Source organism: Stegodyphus dumicola, chromosome 1 (genome assembly GCF_044657685.1).
Source record: "Stegodyphus dumicola isolate Sdum_Otavi_A_Nest chromosome 1, ASM4465768v1".
NCBI classification, from domain to species: domain Eukaryota; kingdom Metazoa; phylum Arthropoda; class Arachnida; order Araneae; family Eresidae; genus Stegodyphus; species Stegodyphus dumicola.
The window spans coordinates 204,020,918-204,044,459 of record NC_140768.1 but is presented as its reverse complement, the minus strand read 5'-3'; the positions used below and the strand labels follow the sequence as shown (position 1 = coordinate 204,044,459).

Sequence of the window (23,542 nt, the reverse complement as noted above, 5' to 3'; positions counted from 1 at the left end):
TACCGCATAGCTGTGTCTGTAAATAAGCTGTATGCATATATTTTAATATGAGAGGCATATTAGTTCCCTATACATCAAATAGTGAAAATATAAGAGATTTAGATGGAGAAATCCTTCTGAAACATTACATAGATTTTTATGGTAAAGGCTGAATTTTTCTCACAAAGACATTGGACAGTGATAGTTGAAAAAGTTTTTGTGCCTTAGAAAAAATATTTTTAGAAAGCGTAGAGAGTTAAAATAAATAATGTTTCGTTAAAACACATGCTTTTAAGTTAATGTTACAAAAAATACTGCAATGAGCGGAAGAAAATTTAAAGCTACCGGTGATTTTAAATTTTAAATTTCATTTAGTAACTTTCCTTATCTAAACAAGGTGCTGAGAAAGCTATTCATAGACTTGATATAGAATAGAGAATTTGTCTACTGTTCACATCATATTTAAAACACTCGTATAAAATACCACATCAGTTTGCTAAGTTCTTCAGCTTGTTCTGGTAGCACTTTAGAATTCTTTAAATTACCATTTCTAAGAAGATGATGAAGGGACTAAAATATAAATGTTTCTGTATACATTAAGAAAAAACTGTATTTCTTTGATTTTTCTTTCCTTTTGCTTTTCCCTGTTTATCATTGTAATTAAGAATGTTGCATTTTTTAACGTACAGTATTCTTGATAAAGTATGTTTCAGAAAGACTTATCCATATTTCACTGCTTTAAGGAAAATATTTCATTTTAATAATGAATAAAAGACCACGGAAAGTAAGACCAATTGTGAAGTCGTTCCTTATCTAGCAAAGACAAATTTTAGTAAAAAATTGCAATAGGGGAAAAGATATTGTGAAAGTACTATTACATAAACATTTTCAACTGCAGAAAAGAAGGAACACAAACCGTTTAAATGTTGAACTACCTTGGAAAAAATATTCAACTTATGCAAACAAGATCAAGCAAGGGTTTTATGCAAACAAGATCTTGAAATCCTTACCTACAGAAGGTCATTCGAAAGGTTCTGTAACTTTATGCCAATCTGCTCTGTCTTAAATAGCAAGTAAACTATTCCTATTCAAATGAATAAGCGTTTTAATGAACGTATTAATTCCCTTAAAACCTATAGCAAACGATATTAACGAAGTGTATCAGAACGTACTAAATTTGTGAACATTTGCAGTGCATTTTCTGAAATTTCGAAACGATATTTTCTTCCAAAGAATGATCTAACTTTCGAAACATCGCCATAAATCTGTAATATTTGAGATAAATTTGAAGAACATTTAAGACAGACATTGGATGAAATAAAAAAAAACATAAGATCTACCAATGGAATCAACATTTCATCATTTTCATGTAATGGTAAAGGAGAATATGTTTGGACAATGGATTCCCTAGCCTCTTTCTGTGCTATAGAAACTGCAGTGGTTTACCATTTGTACCCACATCTCTTTAAAATCCAAAACATTCTACCAAGTGGATCAGATCTTTGGATCTTGGATACCTCTGAAAGATGTTTTTAAATGCGATATATACAAAACCTATGCTATACAAAATTATCATTTTGAAGCGAGAGTGTTTACTATTCCTCATACTGGAAGAAATAGCAAAGCCATTTATAGAAAAAGGTTTTCTTTTTATTTGTTTGGGATGAACAGTTGTAATTTGTTACGAATTGTTCACATTCATCGAAGCTCTGACAAACTCTGACATCTGCTGCTCTACATTTATTAGATTGACTGCAAAACTTTACCTGTAGTGATCTTTAAAATTGGAGTACTAAAATTTCATGGTAAAGAACGGGTTCATTCTTAATGAAGCACGCGGTAAAAAATCAGGAATGACTTTTCAAGCTCCTATCTCACTAGCCTTATAATCCAGACATAATTGCTTCATTTACCGTTTCTTACAATCAATGGAATATTTCTCAATGAATAAAATATCTAAACAGTTGATAGCGTGTAATACTATGTTATCGATTAGTATTTGAATTCTAAAAGACATGGAATTTACATAAATGGTATGAACAATCTAGCTTCAGATAAACAAAATTTGTAGACATTGACGGTGATTATACTAACCGATCAATTTTAAGTTTTTGCTAACGAAGTTACTTCATAATTCACGAATAACGAAAAGATGTTTGTAATGATATTTAATTTATAGCTGATGAGACAAACATAAACAGAAAAGTACAAATTCAATAATTTAACAAGTAATACATACCAGAATGGTGTGATTTTATTTGAAATGCACAGAAAGACACGGGAAATCTTTAATGACCGAAACATGTATTGCCAGAATATTTATAATTTTCCACGGCAAATGGCTTTTAGCGTTCTCGGAGACCTTGCACTATTAACAGTCTTTGTGATGATCATTCCGAGTCATCCTCAAGATGTATAATTACAGAACCCAAAACGTACAGTAAATGAAATCTGTCGGTGCAGCTAGACGTCATGAATTCCCAAATTGGAGTTTTCAAAATATAGGAAACAAGCCCCTTTTTCCTTGAGAAATTTCAAAGCAGTACATTTCCAACTACCTTTATTACAGCCAAGAATTATGCAGTGTTTTTAAGAGATAGCATCATTCTCTTCATTCAAGACAGGCAAGTGCTTCATGACGTAACACTTTTGCAAGGTGTGCCACCTCTATATAAGTCCAGCACAGAACACACTACGAACAACATTTAACGACAACTATGTCCTCAATGAACCCTTACCGCACGAATGTATATCGAGCTTGTCATATCTTCGGCCTTGTGACGTTTAGTTATAGGGATGTTTGAAGCCACAAGTGTAGATCAGCCCACGTTATTGGTTAGATTGGAAGACTTTATTCGCTATTTTCTGACAGAAATTACAACTGAGCCTTCTTCTATGTCAGACATTGTTATACGATGTCTGATGGTAATTCTTATGAATAACAACAGATGCAGATATTATATAACATCATATGTGTGTGTCCGTAACAAATATTATATAACAGCATGTCTTTTCGAATTATTGCATGTTTACTTTTCTGTGTTCCCTTGACGGTTTGTAAAAATATTTTTCACTCTTAGTAATCGACAGGCTGCCGACATTTTATGATATTTTATATCTAAAAATAATGTCTTACAAATGATATCCTGTTATTTTAAACTTTGAATAATCTCCAGAATAGCTGGTCTAAACAACATTTTTAACTTTTATAATGTTCTATATTAACATAATGCAAAAGTTGGAAATACGTTCTTTCTAGCACCATATTCTAACACCTTGAAATGAAACTAAACTCTATGTCATTAGTGCAATATTTACAAATATCTGAAGGAAGTTCGACGTGGTTCTGAATGAAAGCCAAACTCCTAGTAAAGTAGATAAAATGATAAGTAAATACCCTAATTTCTACGAAACCCGTTTCACATTATGTTATGGTGTATGCTGGGACAGTAAACTTCTATCCTATAAAGTTTACATGCATTTAATTGAGCCGCTTTGCATGGAGCGGCATGTGCCTCCTTATGTGGGAATGAAATAAAGCATAGTACAATCTTCGAGTCTAAGCAAAAGCAGAAAATTTGCGCACTTAATCTCATGAATCCTATTTATATATGTTAAACAAAATAAAATATTTCAGTCAAAAATTTTTACTTTTGATCATTAAATTAATTCACGTTTTTCATTTTTAGATAATTATCTTCAGTGTGTACACGTAAGAGCAATTACCTTGCATCGATAAATGTATAATATGTCTGCTGAAAATACAAATTACAATCTAAATCAATCCATTTTATTTTTAAAACTACGTCTATAGTAAGCAAAAATATCAGCTTATTTTATCACACATTTTTTTTTTTTTAATGCAGCTAATAATTAGGGATTTGAAATTCTCATTTTTATAAGAATCCAATTATTTCGTGAATTTGCAGCGAAAATTAGTTATTGTAACTTTTATTCGTTTCTTATTAGATGAGTAATAAATAGTAAAGCAGAAATTGTTAATTCACATTTAAACGATGTCAATATGGCTCTTCAAATTCTTATTTTATTCGTATTTTGCCCCCTTACAAAGCAATTCATGATTAATCATACATAAATCCGTTGCTTTAATTTTTCAAAGTATTTAATTTATTTTTCTAAGTAGATAATATTTTTATTAATGATACAAAAATGTTTTTTTTTTAATAATTTCAAAAATTTTAATGAAACTCTCTCATACCATGTTTTGTAACTTACGTAGTAGAAGATGCCTAATTGTACCCCAAACACGGTATTTTATCATTTTTCAGATAATTTAGAAAACGTTGACAATGTTACATAAGTCTGTTTTGAAGACAATTTTAAAATCATCCTTTATTTATTATTATTACTTATTATTATACATTTATCGATGCAAGGTAGAACTCTTACGTGTACATACTGAAGATAATTATCTAAAAATGAAAAACGTGAATTAATTTAATGATCAAAAGTGAACATTTTTGACTGAAATATTTTATTTTGTTTAACATATATAAATAGGATTCATGAGATTAAGTGCGCAAATTTTCTGCTTTTGCTTAGACTCGAAGATTTTACTATGCTTTATTTCATTCCTACATAAGGAGGCACATGCCGCTCCATGCAAAGCGGCTCAATTAAATGCATGTAAACTTTATAGGATAGAAGTCCCAGCATAAACCATAACATAATGTGAAATTGATTTCGTAGAAATTAGAGTATTTACTTATCATTTTATCTACTTTACTAGGAGTTTGGCTTTCATTCAGAACCACATCGAACTTCCTTCAGATATTTGTAAATATTGCACTAATATAATACGTTCGCTGCCAACTACGAGTATATAATACGAGTATACAACTACGAGTATATAATACTTAATATAATACGTTCTCTGCCAACTACGAGTTATCTCATAGGTCGAAATTTCCGTTTAGGCGTCAGATAGGAGTTAATTCGTATAACGTTTTTGTTTTACCTACTCCACATACGATTAAACTCGTAGTTCAGGTTCTTTGAAGGTATCTGGCTTTGAGAATTAGAAAAAAAAATATACAGCACCTTGGCGCAATTCCAGAGATTTATTATAATTAATATAAGTAATTATAAAGTAAATAACATAAGAGCTGTAAAAATAATCAAGCCATTTAAATAATCTTTGTTATAATAATTCTTGTAAAAATAATCTATCTTTGTTATAAGGCAACCGACAACTACGAATATACTCGTTACGAGTGATATGCTCGTAGTTGGCGCTGTCATAAAATATTTTTCGCAAAAACCGACTAAGATTTACTCGTGTAATCAAATTAAAGCAATATTTTTCTAAATTCAATATCTTTCCTATAAATACTTGTTTTGTAATTTTATTTTACAATTAATTAATTAAAATTTGTTGGCACAATAGAACTGTTTTTGAAAATCTTCCTCGGCAGCGAGCGTGATAACAAGAACAAAATGAGCAAACAGTTTCTATGACAATGCATATATTTTCAAGCTCTTCATTTAGTTATTCCACTATTAATTAATTAAAGAGTTTTGATTAAGTCTATTTAATGCTAATATGATAATTCAATTTTAAATAGTCTTCGAATGTGGCATTTTAAATGAGGTAATGTACATGCTAATTGCAATTTACATTATTTCTCTTTAATTTTCATTTAGTTTTATTTTTAATAAATGTTAACCGCATTAGATGTCGAAAGATGTCAATTCTTCTAGTATTTGTGCTTCATTTACGAATTCTTCGCTAACTATTTTTGCCTGTTGCATGAAAATGAAAAGGTTCTTGTCTGTTCTAGTTTTTGAAAATTGTTTCTTTATTAATTTTTTTAAATGGTGTTTTGTGATGTGTTCTAGGTGGGAGAAAGACGGAGAGCTATTAGCAACAACATCTAGTGAAAATTATACAACAGATGTTCTTGGCGTCGGTAGTAAAGGGAATTACACATGCGCCGCTCTCAACAATGTAGGAATTGGACCCAAATCTACGAATTATCTTCCAGTTTACGGTAAGTGTGTTTACAGCTAAAAATCTAGTTATATAAATAAATTAATAATGTAAGCTAGTGATTAATTTTAGCTTCTAAATAGTTTTTAATTCCTTGTACGAAGTAAAGGAAGTATTGTAATCGCGAAAAATAGCAGGTATCATATTTCAACGAAAATATTCATTTTGACCGCTATAACGCACAATTTAACGACGTTTTTGCATAAAGTCTCTATGTAAGGAAAGAATAAAAGACTCTTTTTCCCCAAAAGGATTACAAAATGGATTTAAAATGGATTCAGAAGACATTTTTTTCGGGATGTCTGTAAGTGCGTATGTATGTATCTCGCACAAAAATGAGTAGTCTCAGAACATTGAAATTTTTCATAGAGGACTGCTATAACATGTAGTTGTGCAACTCCCTTTTAGGTTGCAATCGCCGTACCAAAAGTATATATATATATATATATATATACCCACTTTGTTACTCGGCGTGGTGAGCTTAGGTTTTTTTTTTTTTTTTTTTTTTTTTTTTTCCCAATCTTAGATGTTGGTAAATTGTGCATTTTTCCCCTTTAAAAATGACTAAATAATGTTGTTCTTGCGTTCCGGTTAAGTTTTTGACGCTTTTAATTAGTCTGCATGCAATAGTTGCAGAACTATTAATGATCTAAAAGTTGTTGTTCAAGTACAGCTAAGTCTAACTTAGCAGCCATATTTGTTTACATTTGAAACTTAGCAGAATGGTGATTTAGTCAGTTTCTGCACCTGCAGTGTCTTTTTGCCTAGTGAGACCAAAAGTAAACTTTTTGTGCACCGAAAAATCTGCCTTCCTTCCAGCTGGCTGAATTACGTAGAAACTCTAATTTTAATTGTAAAAAGTACTTTTTAATTGTTTTAACTGTAATTGGTGTTTTATGTTTTTCTATATTTTTCAATTTTTAGAGAAGATATTTTGAGTTTTTATGTATAGTATTTGCCTTGCCTTGAAGTAAAACCTGAATTATTTGAATGAAAAATATATATCTAATGAAATTCGAGGAAAAAGGTTTAAATGAAATACAGCAAAAAATGCGTATAATTTTATAGGCCGTACAAGGAAGTTATGTGGTGTTCGTATCAGATTTTTTTAAATCTGAATTAATAGATTAATGAACTTAGTTAGTATTTATACCTTTTATACACACAGAAGAGTGTATGTCTATATTTCCTATTCTATTGTGCAGATTGGCGAAATTTAATATGCATTTTTCATGTCTCGAAAACGAGACTGAGATTTATATACAGAATTTATATTTATATACATAATTCTTCGAACATAACTATTTTGACCCCAAATCGGAATTTCACGGAAATGGCATACCTATTTTTTCCATATTTCAATTCTGTGACTTATGTCAAAGTGCTAAGTTTTGTAAAAGTCGCACGAATAGTTTTTAAAAAATTAGCTCTCAAAGGTTTAGCTCCTTAATGTTGATTGAATATTGTATATATTTATCAATATCTCTTTTTTTATTCAACTTTCATGATTCTTTCTTTCGTAATTCGAAATTTAGTTTCAATCCAAATACAATTCGCAGTTGTTTTCTGATTTGTTTTTAAATTTGTATGTTTTAGTAATTTTTATAAATTTTTCAAAAAAAGGTTTGAACTGTGATCTATAAAAGTATCCTTATAGGCCATTTTTATAGATTATTAGAAAGTATTTTTATTAACACACCAATTTGGCTGACTGGCTGACTGGCAATACAAACTGACAAGGCGGTTACACAAAGACAAGAAGCTGCGAATACAAGAATAATCGAAAATAAAATTTTCGCTGCCTGTGGGAAAGTAAGATCAAATGCTTAGCTCAAACTAAAATGTAAAGATATAAAGTTACGGTCGCCTAAATAAGCTTTGACTCCGGCCTTTCTGTTTTTACGAAGTAATTACGGCTAATGAAGCTAAAGCCGATTTACAAATTTAAATAAGTAGCAGGGAATTGGCGCAAAGTCATTGCACCATATTTAAGAGCAGATTTCTGGTAAATTAATTAAAGCAAAACGTTATTTAATTCAAATATTTTGGCGAGACTTCTTGAGCTAACCGGAAATCCGCGGACAGAGATGACTGCCAAAGGTGTTTTAGCGAATTCAAGAATTCTACACTTAAATGCATTAATTAATTTCCATCCTGGTGGGAGCTGACGAAAGTAAAAATAAAAATAAATACAAAGTATTAATAGGTAGTTAATCAACATTAACCCTACAACTATTTATCTAAGCAAATGGTATAAGTCACTTAAAAATTTTAATTAAAGGTATACACATATATAGATACGTGTGTACATATCTTATCCTCAATTAAAAGTAAATGAAGAGATTCGAGGAACCATTACCCGTTATAAACACAGTCTAGAGATAAATTTTAGCTTAAATTAAAATTAATTTCAAATTTGGCTTAAATAAATGCAAATAGTTCAGAGATTTTGGTATCGTTGCAAACACAAATGTTATTCTAATGATTAATGCAAAGATTTAATAATCACCAGAATATAAAGCAAATGATTAAATGTCATAAAGTAAAAAATGCAAAATTGACAAAACAGTAAAAACTGACGACAAAATTATTTGAAAATAGAAATTACCTATTATACCTAATCTTAAGGCATCGTATGATATAATAGATCATTATGTGTTTCCCAAATCCTGTTGTTATTCAAGCGAGAAAATGACCGCAAGACAATGAAGATAAACAGAATCATTTTTACGCTTTATCAGTTTGAAATAGGAAGTCTTTCTAAACAATCTTGATTGTAACTTTTGAAATTTGGATTAGCGCCCAACAAGACATGTAGAACGCCCAATGCAAACAATTCCAAGAAAAGGCCACTCTTTGAAATATTTCACTATTTACATATGCTTTATTTTGGTAAGAATCGAAACCTAAATGGTCTGAAGAAGTTTTGAAAACTGAAAGGTTTATGTGTAAGTGTAATTAACAATGCACAAATTCTAACTCTCGTTATAAGCTGACATGTCCCCTTAAATGATGAAACATAAAGAAGATTAAGCTAATATATACAGGTAGCTTAATTATAATATAAATTTTTAAAAAGGGGCATGAGATATAAGAAACAGACTGTCTTGTTATCGAAGGGAGACTTTATTCCAGCAAATTATTTATGAAAAAGCCAAAGGAAATAAACTATACATTTTACTGCAGTAATTTTACTATTAAACTTAATTTAAAAATGAGAAAATTGAAATAAATAAGTAAGAAGTTATGATAAAATAAATAAATAAGGAGCGATGATATAAAAGTAAGGTTTATTTCTAAAATAATGCCCAATTCGATTTTTCAAATACTACTAAAGCGTAAATTTTAGACACAGTAATTTTACTATTAATTTAAATTTAAATGCAATGAATAAGATAATAAATAAGAAGTGATGATTGAGAGCAAGGTTTATATCTAAAATACGTTGACTAAAATACTAGTTGATTTTTAAACAGCATGATATATTGATGAAAACCTTTAAACTTTGCTATATGTTTTAATGCACCTTCTGTAAACCAAAACAGTTATTTAAAATATCTCTAAAAAGTCATTAGAGTAGATTTCTGAACAATACGAAAGTAACATACTATAAAGTAATGAAAAACTCTGAATTTTTTTAAAAATACAATATTCATTTTTAAGCTTCTTTTATAAAACTAATGCTACTTAGAATAGCGATATCAAAAGAATGGAAATCAGAAAATAGCACTTTTTTTTTTAAATTATACATTTCCGATAATTTAAGTAGGGGGAAAAGACTTTTCGCATATTTGCAGCTCTGTGAAAGATTCTACTATCAGCATCTGCGTAATCTCTGTATCACATTAGGCACAGAACTTCCTTCAATTACATTATCTTTTCACTACGACGATCATTTCTTTCCAACAATTAAATATTTTTATGCTTGATTACTTTTTCTTCTTAAATAACTAGTGCAAAAAAGGAAACTAATTAAATCAAGTTTGTTTCTGCATACTTTGCAAAAAAGAATAAATTTATTCGCCTGGCATATTTTTGCTGTTACTGAATTTTATATAGAAATCGCAATTAAAAAAACTGCAGGCAACATTTCAAGTGCATCTTGGCATTATGCTTCTTAAAATTTTCGTGTTTACTTTTAAACCAATAGAAGTTTTGACTGAAAAGTAAGTCTGATGTTTTCTTTATTATTTATTTACATTATAAATTTAAAACAGGTTTTTGTCCCTTGAATTTAATGCGCAAGTGAACAAAAATTATGTTCATGTAATAAAAGTTTTATTTCTTTTCTTACAAGGTAATTTTTCTTATGGTAAATTTATTGTTGATCATACTAAGACATTTTATAGAATGAAAACTCGGAAGATATCTGCTGCTTATGAAATAACTTAACGAAACAGCATTAAAGCATATACAAAAATTATATCCATACATCAGGAAAGTCTTGTTGCTCGCGAACGGGTTCGTAACAGATTGAATGCACAAGTCTGATGAAAAGGTAATAAAATTTATTCTTATCACAAGAAATGTAACAAAAGGCTAAAATTTTCCCTCACAGATATTCACAGATATTCGAAAAAAATCCAGAAAGGATTAAGCATAATTTAAATAATAAATGAAGGCGTTATCTTTGTTGTTGCGAAGCTAAGTTTGTCTAGATTGGCAACAAATCCACTAGTCTGCTGTTTCAAATGTAAACAAGCAATGGCCGCCATCAAAAAAATTATTAGGCTTAGTGGCACTTAAACAACTTTAAAATTGTTGATAATTCTAAAAATATTGTATACAAATTTACTAAAGGCATAAAAGCCTTAGCCTGAAGATAAGAACAACATAATTCAATCATTTTTAAATAAAAAAATGCACAATTTGCAAACATATAAGAATAAAGAACCTGAGCTCACTGAGCCGGGTAACAGAGTGGATATATATATAAATATATTTATATACGTTTGGTGTGGCCGATTGCAATCAAAGTACGAGATGAACATCTACATGTTATAGCAGTCCTATATACAAAATTTCAACGTTCTGAGGCTACTCGTTTTTGAGTTATGCGAGGTGCATTCTGAAGAGAATTTTTCGTGGCGTCTATGCGTACGTGCATACGTACGTACGCACAGACGCCACGAAAAATTCTTCTCAGAATTCATTTTAAATCAATTTTATAATTTTTTTGGGGGAAAAGAGTCTTTTATTCGTACAGATGTCACGGAAAAACATCGTTGGGTTGCATTTGATTGCGGTCAAAATAGACATTTTTGTTGAAATATGCTGCCTGAAACTTTTCGCGATTACAATACTTTCTTTTTACTTCGTACAACCAAGTCAATACTGGGCACAGAAATATGAGACTACATGCAGCTGGTTTCCACTTCTATGAAAGATAGTGTTAAATTCAAAAATCTGATAGAAACGCCAAGTATGCGAATTTCATTAAATATGGACTTTGGCGCAGAAACGCCATTGACAGAACTTCGCCAAAATCCGCAGTTGAAGAGGCAGAAAAAAGGAGAGATGAGTGCGATTTCACCGGCAAATTCTGATGTAACTAATATATAAAATTTACCTATTATATTTTTCGGTGTGAATAAAATAAAATCACGTTATCGCAAAGGTAGTATCTTCATGTTCTGATGATTGATCGATCATTTATTAGGAATTATCAAGCTTTTCTATGTCTTGGAATGATGCAGTTTTAATGGCTTTCAAAAATTTACTTTTCATTTATTGTATTCCGTAACTTCTAAAAAAATTCATCCGACTGCGTTTTAATCATCAATTTTGATGAAATTTTTAGGTAAAAGTTTTATTACTTTTATAAGGTATTTCTCCCACATTCTTGGCGTGCCTTCGTAGTGTAGTTGTCTGCACACTGTTCCATTATTCCACAAGTCCGCGGTTCGATTCCCGGCGAAGGCTTTCTTAATTTTTCATCTTTCCTGCTTCCAAAATACCAAATGTCTCTACACTTTATTTTAAAGCTTATACATTAAGCTTCTACGCTGTGAATCGGATGCTTCCGCTTAAATGAGAATTTTTCATTTGAATACTTTTGGTAATGTTCAAAAGATGGTTTTGAACCTTTCTATTTGTTATTAAGTGATCGAGAACAAGGTTAGTTTCGCAATTTAATTTTCATACCTGGAATATTTTCTTTTCTGTTGTTTGCATTATATTAAACCTATTTAAAAAAAATAGCTTTTTCAAATTTTCTGTTAGGGAAAAATATCTTTAAATATTACTACAGTAATTTTTTGAAACTTTCCACAAATATTCTATGAAATATTGCGAATTAAATGAAATAAAAGTTTAGGTTCGTGTACCTATCTAAAATGTTTTAGACAATTTTATAAATGAAAAGCGAAAAATTTCGCAAAAAATAGCTAGCGCAAGCACGTATATTTAATAGACATTGTATTTTGTCTCTTAATTTTAATTACTTATACCTTAATAAATATAAGTAACAAATATAAAAATAAAATAATGATAAATATTTTTATGGGAACGTTTCTAGTAATCCAAAAATTTAACACGTTTTTAACCCAAAATATAAGAAAAACATCTGACGTGTACAATGCAAGGCTTCCTTGTAAGGAATATTAAATTATACGCTTTTTTTCTTGCATTTCATTTAAACGTATTGGATTGAATTTAATCTACTTCGTCGATAGTGCATAAACCACAATAGAATATATGCATTCTTTAAAATTCACTATATTTGTTTACCATAGTGACACTCTGGCGCTAAGTTCAGTTAACAGCATTGCATTTCATCTCAGAATGCGTAAAATTTACATCATCTGAAGAATTATCTAATCGTTGACATATGTTCTATTCAAAAACTATAATAAATCTAAATCGATGTATAAAAGAAATTAAGCCAAACAAACAAAAAAAAAAAAAAAAAAAAAGAAACAGTTTTTCACAGACGATTCAGTATTTCTCATTCAATTAATACAGTTCGCACTTCGCGACAAGGCAAAAATACATAAAAACTCAAAATATCTATATTAAAAATTACGAAGTAAATCTTAAACACTTATTTCCTCGCAAAAATTCCAGAAAGGATTAAGCATGATTTAATTCGCAATAATAAATGAAGGCGTTATCTTTGTTGCAAAGCTTAGTCTGTCTAGATTGGCAACAAATCTACTATTCTGCTGTTTCAAATGTAAACAAACATGTCTGCCAGTTTATTTAAAAATTAGGCTTAACCGCACTTAAACAGTTTTTAAATTGTTGATAATTCTACAAATATTGCTTGCAGATTTACTAAAGACACAAAACCCTTAACCGGAAGATAAGAACCACATAATTCAATCATTTGAAAGCAAAAAATGCACAATTTACAAGCATATAAGAGTAAAGAAACTGAGACCACTGAGCCGGGTAACTGAGTGGATTATATATATAAATATATTTATATACGTTTGGTGCGCCCGATTGCAACCAAAATACGAGGTTCACATCTATATGTTATAGCAGTCCTATATGCAAAAGTTTAACGTTCTGAGGCTACTCGTTAATGAGTTATGCGAGATACGTACGTATGTACAAATGCCACTAAAAATACTCTTCAGAATTCATTTAAAAACAGTTTTGTATTTTTTTTTTTTTTTTTTTTTTTTGGAGGAAAAGAGTCTTCTTTTCTCTCCTTATGCGCAGATGTCGGTCAAAAACATCATTAAATTGCATTCCCTAGCGGTCAAAATGGATATTTTCTTTGAAATATGCTGCCTGAAACTTTTCACGATTACAATACTTCGGATAGTTAAGTAAAAATAGCAAATATAAAAGTAAAAGCATGGTAATTATTTTTATGGGAACGTTTCTAGTAATCAAGAAATTTAACACGTTTTTAAACCTAAAATGTAAGGAAAGCACCAAAAATTATTACTTTGATATTTGTCACCTGTTTTTATTATTTTAAGTAGTATTCTGTTAAATAGCACCAGAACAGATTTATTTGTACTTTTTCCAAAAATTTGGGTGTGGGACGTGGTCGGAAACTTTCTTTAATGAAAAATTTTAACTTCCAAATTTTAAATTAGAGAAAATATGTATTGTAGAGCCGTTAAGATTTAAATTGAGAAAACGTCCATTCTTAGAATGCATGTTTTTGTGTCTTATAACGTATGCTGTTTTGCATTTATTTTTCTCTTTCGTAAAACTTTTACAACTTTAAATTAACTAATCCTGTACTGCATAGCTAAGGTTTTATCATAGCTGTAAGTAGACAAACTATCGAGTGAAATACGCAACCTGTAATTCCGCGTATCGCCTGGTATTATGCTTAGACTACTAATACATATCTCTTAACTGATAAGGGACGGAGAATCTGATTTTTTATTCATGAGAGCATTAGAAATATTCATAAAGTAAGGGAGGCTTAACTGTGACCGTGTTCCATGTTATTCTACGAGATAGGCCTTTGAAAGGATTACCTGTTCATCGAACATGCATGATAATGGATTGAAACTCTGCATGAGTTGGTTTGTTTAAGAATAGGATGCATTGCAAAGGAGAAAATAAAGCGTAGCTGCACTGAAAATTTTATCACTATATTCCTTCAGCTTATTAAAAATATTTTCTTTACGGCTTTCCGGTTTTGTCCTATGAAAATACTTGATTTTCTATAGCAAAATTTACACAGCTGCTTCTGAAATATTTTCTGAATTAGCAATATCTTTTTTTTTAGATTTAAATATTGTACCAAATTTTCTCTAATTTTCTTTTATTTTTCGAGGTTTATACTTCCCATTTCGATATAAGTAATTGTAAATTCTGAAACTATTCTTATAAATACGGCACACTTATACAATACCGTAAAAATGGTCTTCTATGACAAAATATTCATGCAGCAAAGAAACTAAGAACGTCTTGTTTGACTGATGACAGAATCTATCAATTGATGACAGAATTATTTCACAGAAAATGAGCAAAGTAAAGGCATGTTCATGCATTTACTTCTCTGCGTAAACACAAATATACGTAATAGACAAACACACGTTTATGGAAACAAACATATAAAAAACAGACAAACATACGTGTCTATACGTATGCGTAATAGACAACTGTAACGGACAAACATACGTGTACGTAATAGATAAACGTATATTACGTCTGTTACGTTTATAAATTACATATACGTAATAGATAAACGTAACAGACAAACATACGTATATCTCCATCCGAAAAGACAATAGTGATAAATAACAATTCAAACTGTTCGGAGAAAAGGTGCATAACACGACTTATACGATTAAAAAGTTAAATAAATAAAATTGTGTTCATGACAAAAATTTATGTTTAATAAAGTGCAAATAATGAAAGATATAATTTTTCGTTTCTTTCGTTATGCTTATCACAGATGTTAAAATCCATCAATTAAAAATGAATGAGTGAATTTTTTTTTTTCGAAAGGAAATACGTATCCAATCCTAATACCTGAGTTCTAGTTCTATCGCAAACAAATTTTCAGACTCGATTTAGTATTTAAGAATAGAAATAATGTTACACACTCTGGCGAATCCCACGAAAATACAAAATACTTTCTTGTAAATTCTTCATCTGCAAATCGATAAGAATGAATCTCAAATCTTTGGCTGCCATTTCACAGATAAAAAGTTAATACCGATGGCACAAAATTCAATTTTCTTCGGTGTTCAAGATAAGAGCATCGTAAAATAGGCTTAACTTTCTCTTTTAGAGATGCATTTTCCATGCAAGGATAACGAGTCCCATTTATGCTCATGATTTTGTAAAAGATTAAGTCTTTGTTAGATAGGGAAAGCGCGCTAACATTTTTTTTTTTAACATTGCATTATCCGCTTCTGCAAAATGCCACCATTAAAGTGAATTGATACCTTAATTCAATTGAGGATGTTTTCTAGATGTTACGTTCTAAAATCTTTTCTGAAGACTTTATCGCAAAATCATTTTTTCTGAAGTTTATCTTGCTCGAACCACTTCTTATTACAAGATGTTTTTATGGGCCTTGCATCCGATTTGTTACAGAATTCGGCTGGAGGCTTCCACGAGGAAACTATAAGAAAAAAATATGCGTAAGGATTCTCTTTAGGCCCTACGGGAGTTTCAAAACGAAATGAGATATAACTATCGGGAAAATCTGAAACTGGAGAAATAATACTTTTTCCCCCACTTTCAGGAAGATATACGCCAATTTGGATTTACAATCTGATTTATGTCGCTTTATTTTTCTTGAAATACTAGCTCTTATATTTGATTATGAATCTTTTCTCGTCTAAAATGCATCTAAAGTGATTCAGAGAACAGAGGACTGCATGAAAAAGAATTTATGCTAGCGTTGTAACTTAAAAGACACAGAACCTTTGTTTATTTGATTTAAGGGAAAATGCAAAAAAGCGGGTTTGGGATAGTGGATTCAATTTTTCCCATCCAAAGGAATTACGTTTTCTGTAAGAAGGTGATAAACTTAATTGCTTACTTTTTGTTTCTTTGATTGAATTATGATTTAATATGTGATGAAATTTTATTTTACACCATTTTTTAGGATTTCAAAATCTAATAACAAATATGATGACCTTTCACTGCATAAAAATAATAAACTTATAAGTTCTTCAGTACCATGTTACTCAGTGTCCTTTTAACTATACAGCATTGAGGAGAAATTATGTGAACTAATTTATATACGACGTGTCCACATACGTCCTTACGCAGCTTTTATTTTCAGAACCGTTTCTCATAGACATATGCTTTCAGTTTCGGAATTTTTTTACGATCCACAACACTTCAAGAAAATTTGAAAAATTACGAAATCTAATTTTTTATGCAATCTTTTTTTTTACACAGTCATATGTTTTACATTTATTTTTTTATAAATACAAAATCACAATTGCAAAGTTAATTTTTTTAGTTAAAAAATGGCTTTATATTATTAACCGTTTGACTGCTACCCGGCGCAAAAGCGCTGCGTTCTTTTGTCTCGAAAATCGCGACGCAGCGCTTGCTTTTGAGCCACGTAGCAATCAAACCGTTAAAAGCATTTTTGTAACTGTAAGTATACGTCTGTAAAAACCGCTGCGAAAATAAAGGCTGTGTAAACACGTCTATGGATACGGTATATTTATTTATTTATCACTCCAAAGCTGTATACCAAACAGAATAGTACCTGCTCAGCGGGAGATCAAGTGCAATCCAGCAGCCACTACCACAAAGACAACTTGCATTCATATGCTACATATAATTCAAAGTTATATGCTGTTACTTAGTATAATAAAACCAAAGTTGCTGATTAAATTTTACAAATACCTTAATATAATAAACATAACAAAAAAAGATCAAATAAAAGATAAAAAATATGTAACAAATTAAAGGAAAAATAAAAATAAAATAAAATAAACGAAGAAAGAAAGAATATAAATAATATATATATATATATATATATATATATATATATAAATGTAAATATAAATAATAAATAAATGAATATAAAAAATAAAAAAAAGGTTTGTACAACGATACTGTGTCTCTCTTGTTGTAATTGTGGTCTCTCTTCAGTAATTGTGGATTAAAGGATTGTCGATTAAGAATCCAGATTTAAATAGCCCGCAAATGCATCTTACTGTGTATAATCGCAATTAGCACTATGTATCAACTGCGATACTATTTTTCAATTTGTCTGGGGCACAGTATTTACCAATCCCGATATCATGACAGGAATCTGTTTCTAATCACGGAAACACCTATTGCTTATAACTGCAACATCGTACCGAATGGTGAAAATACATTTTAATATCATTTCCACTATAGCATGAATTGCATTATTTCGAATTACTTACTTCAAAAGCTAACGCCCTCTCTGACAGCAAAATTTAAATATCCCCATCAGATTCCGTGAGGAATAAGACTGCTGAATACAACTTAAAGTTTGAAAAGTTCAACCCAGTTTAAAACCCAAGCGAAATGGCTGTTTGCCTGAATGTTTTTGTGGTATTTACGTGTGTAACATAAAAATGAGCTCGTTTAAGAAAGTTCTTGACGAAGTCTTCCCTTCCCTTCGGTATCCACGATGTTTCTGAGTATAGAATGAACTAGGATTTATGAAGAATAGGACAAAATAGATCGGAGTAATTGATCATGCATCGAATTGATTAGTTTTGAATATCTAACAAATAAAAATGATTGAAATATTTTATAACCGAAAAGCGCACATTGAAAAAATAGAAGAAGCGTGTATAAAATAATGAAATATTTCAATAATCTAAAATCTTTTATTAATTTTGTTGCTAGCGAATGCATTAGTAAAATTGATTTTACAATTATAAATGTGAAATAAATTATCAATCGAGATTTGTGGAGCTCTGTAACTCTTTCCATAATAAAAATTGTAAGATCTATTAAAAAAGTAATCAGCATGCTTATTCGAAACAAACGTTTCTACAGTTCCCGGTCTTTTTGATGGTTAGGAAGATTTATCTTGAAACACCTTCTTACATTTGCATTAATAAAAATCTATTATTTTTACCATTTTAAAATACATCAAAAGATTTATAGAGATATTTATCAGTATGTCTTGCTTACTTGGATTGCGACTGTTTTCGTCCACAATCGAAAATAAATCTTGCCTCATTTTCTTTCGGCTGATTTACTATTATGTAAACCTTCAGGACGTGTGTCTAATTGGCTTTACTATTCAATTCTTTTAAATATAATTAACTGGATCTGTGTTTGTCCTTATGTTTAGTTCATATTTTAATTTAGTTCATATTAATTTCAAAAACGCTTTCTTTAATTAATATGAGTATGAAATCATCCCATCAAAACAGCTTTTTTTAATGTAGTTTCTAGATTTTATATTGCTCCCAAAGAGGTGTTATTTTTATTAGCAAACATTTACTCCTTTCGAGAAAATTTGGGCTAAACTACTTAAAAACGGCATACCTTTAGATTTTCGATAGACCAACTCGCGCGCTGGAGATAAAACTGTTTTATTCCGTACTGTATTGCCACTACTTGCTTTGAAATCGTTACGTTTTTTTTTAATAATTCGTTAAAATTTTACAAAATCTGAAATACATACACACACACACACAAAAAAAAAAAAAAAAAAAAAAAAAAACTCAAAATTCAAAACTCGGGCTTCCAGGTGTCCATATTCGGGTGGAGGGCTACATTACTCAGAATTTGATGACTTTAGATACCGTTGTTTTTTCGCAATACGAGAAACATATATGCATCTATGCATGTTCTTCATTATTTAACATCTTTAAATATAATGAAGGATGGTAATATTTGGTGACAATTTGAAAAGTGATTCAATGCTTTTTGTGATTCGATCACAATGCCGTTTCGAGACCAATAGCCCTTCTCGGCTAACGCTCCTTTGGTCTCAAATATTGTTTTCTTTAACTAATATGGGTGTGAAAATCCCGTCAAAAAATCTATTTTAGTAAACATTTAAGTCAAATGTATACGCTTTGCAAATGCAGAGTTCATGTATTTACCTTAAAAACGTGAAAGTATAAAATGTGCACATGTGAAAACACATGCAATGCTTACTGATGCCATATTGTTTATAGATGTACAACTGTGTCATTTTTGTTGGCGTTAAAAGCAACGCTGCGAAATATTTATTGTTGTTTTGAGGAACATGATGTACTTTCTTAAAAAAATAAAGGGCAGAGTATTTATTTCGCATCTTTATACATTTTCAAAACACTGGCAAGAAGGAAATGGTTTCATAAGACAATCTTCTTCTATATATCTTCTCTCTGCTCCAGAATTTGAAGTAGAAAGATATTAAATCAAAACTCGATATCCAAATGGGACAGTTTACATAAATGAGAAAATACCTTATTCAGACAAGGAAAATGAAAGAGATGTTTTTAAAATGAAAGAATTTTCTATGAATTATTAAAAATATATTGTACGACGAACTTCGGAGCAAAAACCCTTAAAGGTAAATTGCGCCCTTTTTCTAAAATCGAACTGGCTTACATGCCACACAAATGCCAATTTAGTTTTTACATGCCAATTTAGTATGTTCATCGTAGTAACTATTCTCTATCATTTTGTTTTGCCACGAAGAAACTGCATTAAAAGGAGGGCTTAGATTCTTAATATTTGTGGATTTGTGTGTACATTAAATTCGCAGAAAATAATTGTATAAATGTTTATATAAAATTTGTAGATAATAATTTTCTAAATAGTATGTATGTACATTCACAGATGATCTTTCTACTACATAAATGTGTAGTTATGCCTGCAGTTTACATCTGATTGCATATAAATGTGAACTTCTTCTAGACCAGGCCTCGGCAACCTATGACACGGTGTCACCGAGTTATATACATGAGTTCCGAAAATAAAATATGAAATAAAAATAATTTATAAAACATAATGTGAAACGGACACTTGAAAAATATACAAAAATAAATTAGAGCAATAACATTTTTGTTTGATTACAGAGTTGCAGCAATCAACATGCATTTTTAGTTTTTAAAAAATAAAAATAAAAATTTTAAAACATAAAAAAATTGTATTTTTAAAAAATAAAAATTTCATAATTTCAAGGAGAAATCAATAGCATAGCTAATCCGATCCATAATTCCTTGACAAACATCCGGGAATACCGTTCTCTAAGTTTTCTCAATTCACTCTCAGTTGTAGTACTTCTTCAGTAGTGCAAGAATAGTAACACAATTATAGTTACGTGATGAAATAATTATCATTATTTAAAATTACACAGTGAGTAATAATTATTAGTAAGTTATAAATATAATCATTTGTAAATTATAAATATAATAATTATTTAGATATAATTATTAATTATTTAAATACATTAATTAAATAGCTATTTTATATATTTAATTGTTAATTAATTATTTAATTATATTTAATTTATAAATATCATAATTATTATTTATAAATTAAACTTCATTGCATAACTATAAATAAATCATAGTTACGCAGTGAAATAATTATTCTATTATTATTTATTATTACCATGGATAAACAAAGAGAAAAAAAAAACATTATTTCAAGATGTGTGAAAAGAAAAGTAAGGGTGTATATAACATGGCGACAAACTGGTATGTACTTTACGCAGAAATGTAGTTACCGTCAGAACATACAATATTGAACGACACTTTTCTTCATAACATAAGAATGTGAATGAGATGCCAAACGAAGAAAAATCTGTATAACGTATCTTAAATTTTGGAAAAAAAAATAAATGAGTAAAGTGTTTAGTTAGCAGTCACAATCTATCAATTTTGTTGAATCCTCAGCACTGCTATCAAAGTAAAACCATTCACAGATGGCGAATTTTTCAAAATACCGAAGATACGGTTCAAAATAGTGATGCGCAGATCAAAAATCATTTCTTATCTAGTGACGAAATTACCACTGCAGTCGCTGTTAAGTGCCAATGCAAAATAGTATGGGCAGGCTTGCATCTGTTTTTAGATATAGATCATAAAATAGTTCAAAAGTCAATTAAGGACTTTGCAGTCTTACTTTTGTGCATGACACTACTAATACTGTCATTTTTCGTCAAGGGTACAGGGATTTCAAAAATGGGCATATATTGGATTCAAAAGGTAAATTGTTTTCCGCAAACAACTGATGACGCTCCACCTATGAAAGGAGAAACTGTTGGATTTGTGTCATGGACTTGGCCCTACACTTTTATCGTTTCGTAGCATCATATATGAAGAAAATTCATTTGCAAAGGTATCTATGCAACAAATCAAACATATAGACTAGAAGAGAAACACGCAATTGTGACAATCAAAATCGTAAAAACAACCTTGTATTTAGCGTAATTATATTGAAACACTCAATCGATTTCGAGGGCAGCTAAAGGTCCCTCCTCATCAGGAGAAAGAAATACATAGTAAGAAGAAAAATAAAGGGGAAGGAGTCTCAGAAACACGTGGACCTTATCAGCACTGCACGTGGTTATAACAGGATTTTTAATCAGAGTTACACTGGCCGCCTACTTTTACTGAGCCAGGATATCTGATCAAACATGTAACACAAAGGACAAGAAAAATTAGCGAAGTTAAAAATAGGGAGCGAGGGGCAACTGCACCTTCACGCTCAAAATCTGAACTTCGAATAATGGAAAGCAACCACTGAACGGATTTTTATACCCTCTGGTAGTGCCAAACGCGAGGAGGTAACGCAATCTATCGGCAAAAATAACTGAATTATGATAGTAGAATTTTAAAGGCATTAGGAAGGACTGGATTGGACTTCAAATCATTAACTAAACATGCTAAATCTTTGTGAATATGAAAAGCCTCAAGAAAATCCAATTCACCTATGGAAGAAGCCTTTTAGATAATTTTTGCAGACCCAAAGTCAAAATTATGGTTAAATGTCCAACTATGGTACGCTATTGAAGACTTGTTAATTTCGCCTTTTCTGACATAAGATTCATGTTCCTTGATACGAAATTTCAACGCTCTTTTTGTTTGGCCAATATATCTTAAACCACACTGACACGATATACTATAAATTCCCCAAGAATTCAAGACAGAAACGCAATCTTTTAGAATCGAAGGGTAAATTTTATTAATAGGGAAGAAACCGACTTGAAAATTGAATTTCTGGAGAATCCGTGCATATTTATAGCTAACAGAAGGATAAAATGGAAGCACGACAAGGTCATTAATATTATTTCTAACAGTGGAATGTCTTCTTTGATGGGAATCTGAAAATTTTTTTAACGGCTTTATCAATAATCACGGGAGAAACGCACGGTCAATCGCAACTGCTCTCAAATAATTAAGTTTATTGGTAAGCAAAGATTCAGAGGAACAAACTATAAGCGCGCGGAATACATAATAGTAAAAAGAAGCCATTTTTTGCTTAAACAGGGTGGCATGACTTGGCATGGGGTGGTATGGAAGAAATGATATTGATATGGAAGAAAAAAGTGAAGTACATTCAGTTCTGTCTGTTTGTATTTTTATAATTTCAGTTCTTTTATTTAAAGTTAAGACGTATTGTCATTATTTTTTCAAAACATCTATCATATTATTCACCAAAAATAATTGTTTTAAAATAAAAATACCACTGATGTTATGTCGCGAACTTTAATTATTAAAATGTGTTTTAAGTTATTATTATTCTAATATTTTTATTTGTATTCATGTATATATTAATCCGGAAAAAGTATTCTTAAGCTCTTAAGGTTTATTTAACTCGTTATTCTTGAGTTGGAATTGTAACAAAGGCGAGAGACGGTTGCAAGAGCCATCTGGTTTAAGGCCTTTTTACTAACAGTGGAGGCAGTAGGATGCTGTGTTATCGCCTTTCTCTAATGGCGTGTGAAACGAAAATCGCCTTGCCTTCGCTTTGCTAAAATTGCAGTTTTGCTTGCTTCAAGACATTGGGGTTGAACTAAGCTTAGGTAATTGGATTCTCGTAAAGCTTAGTTCCGCTTGTTAGTTGGGGGTCCACTTTTTCTCACGTTGTGTGCACAGATGTTTTTCGAACTGCATTGTCAGATTTTCTGGTGGTTGATTCGTCATGGATGTGTCATTTTCTCAGTTTAGA

The 23,542-nt window shown here is 30.4% G+C and overlaps 1 protein-coding gene across 1 annotated transcript in view; it reads left to right on the top strand.

The window, feature by feature from the left end:
* Positions 1-23,542, top strand: part of LOC118199035 (hemicentin-2-like) — a gene marked incomplete at its 5' end in the record, with an annotated part of 837,377 nt that overhangs the window by 351,956 nt on the left and 461,879 nt on the right. The window contains one exon of the mRNA XM_085806510.1: positions 5,839-5,990. Coding sequence (XP_085662636.1) covers positions 5,839-5,990 — 152 coding nt within the window. The remainder of the gene's footprint in view (positions 1-5,838; positions 5,991-23,542) is intronic.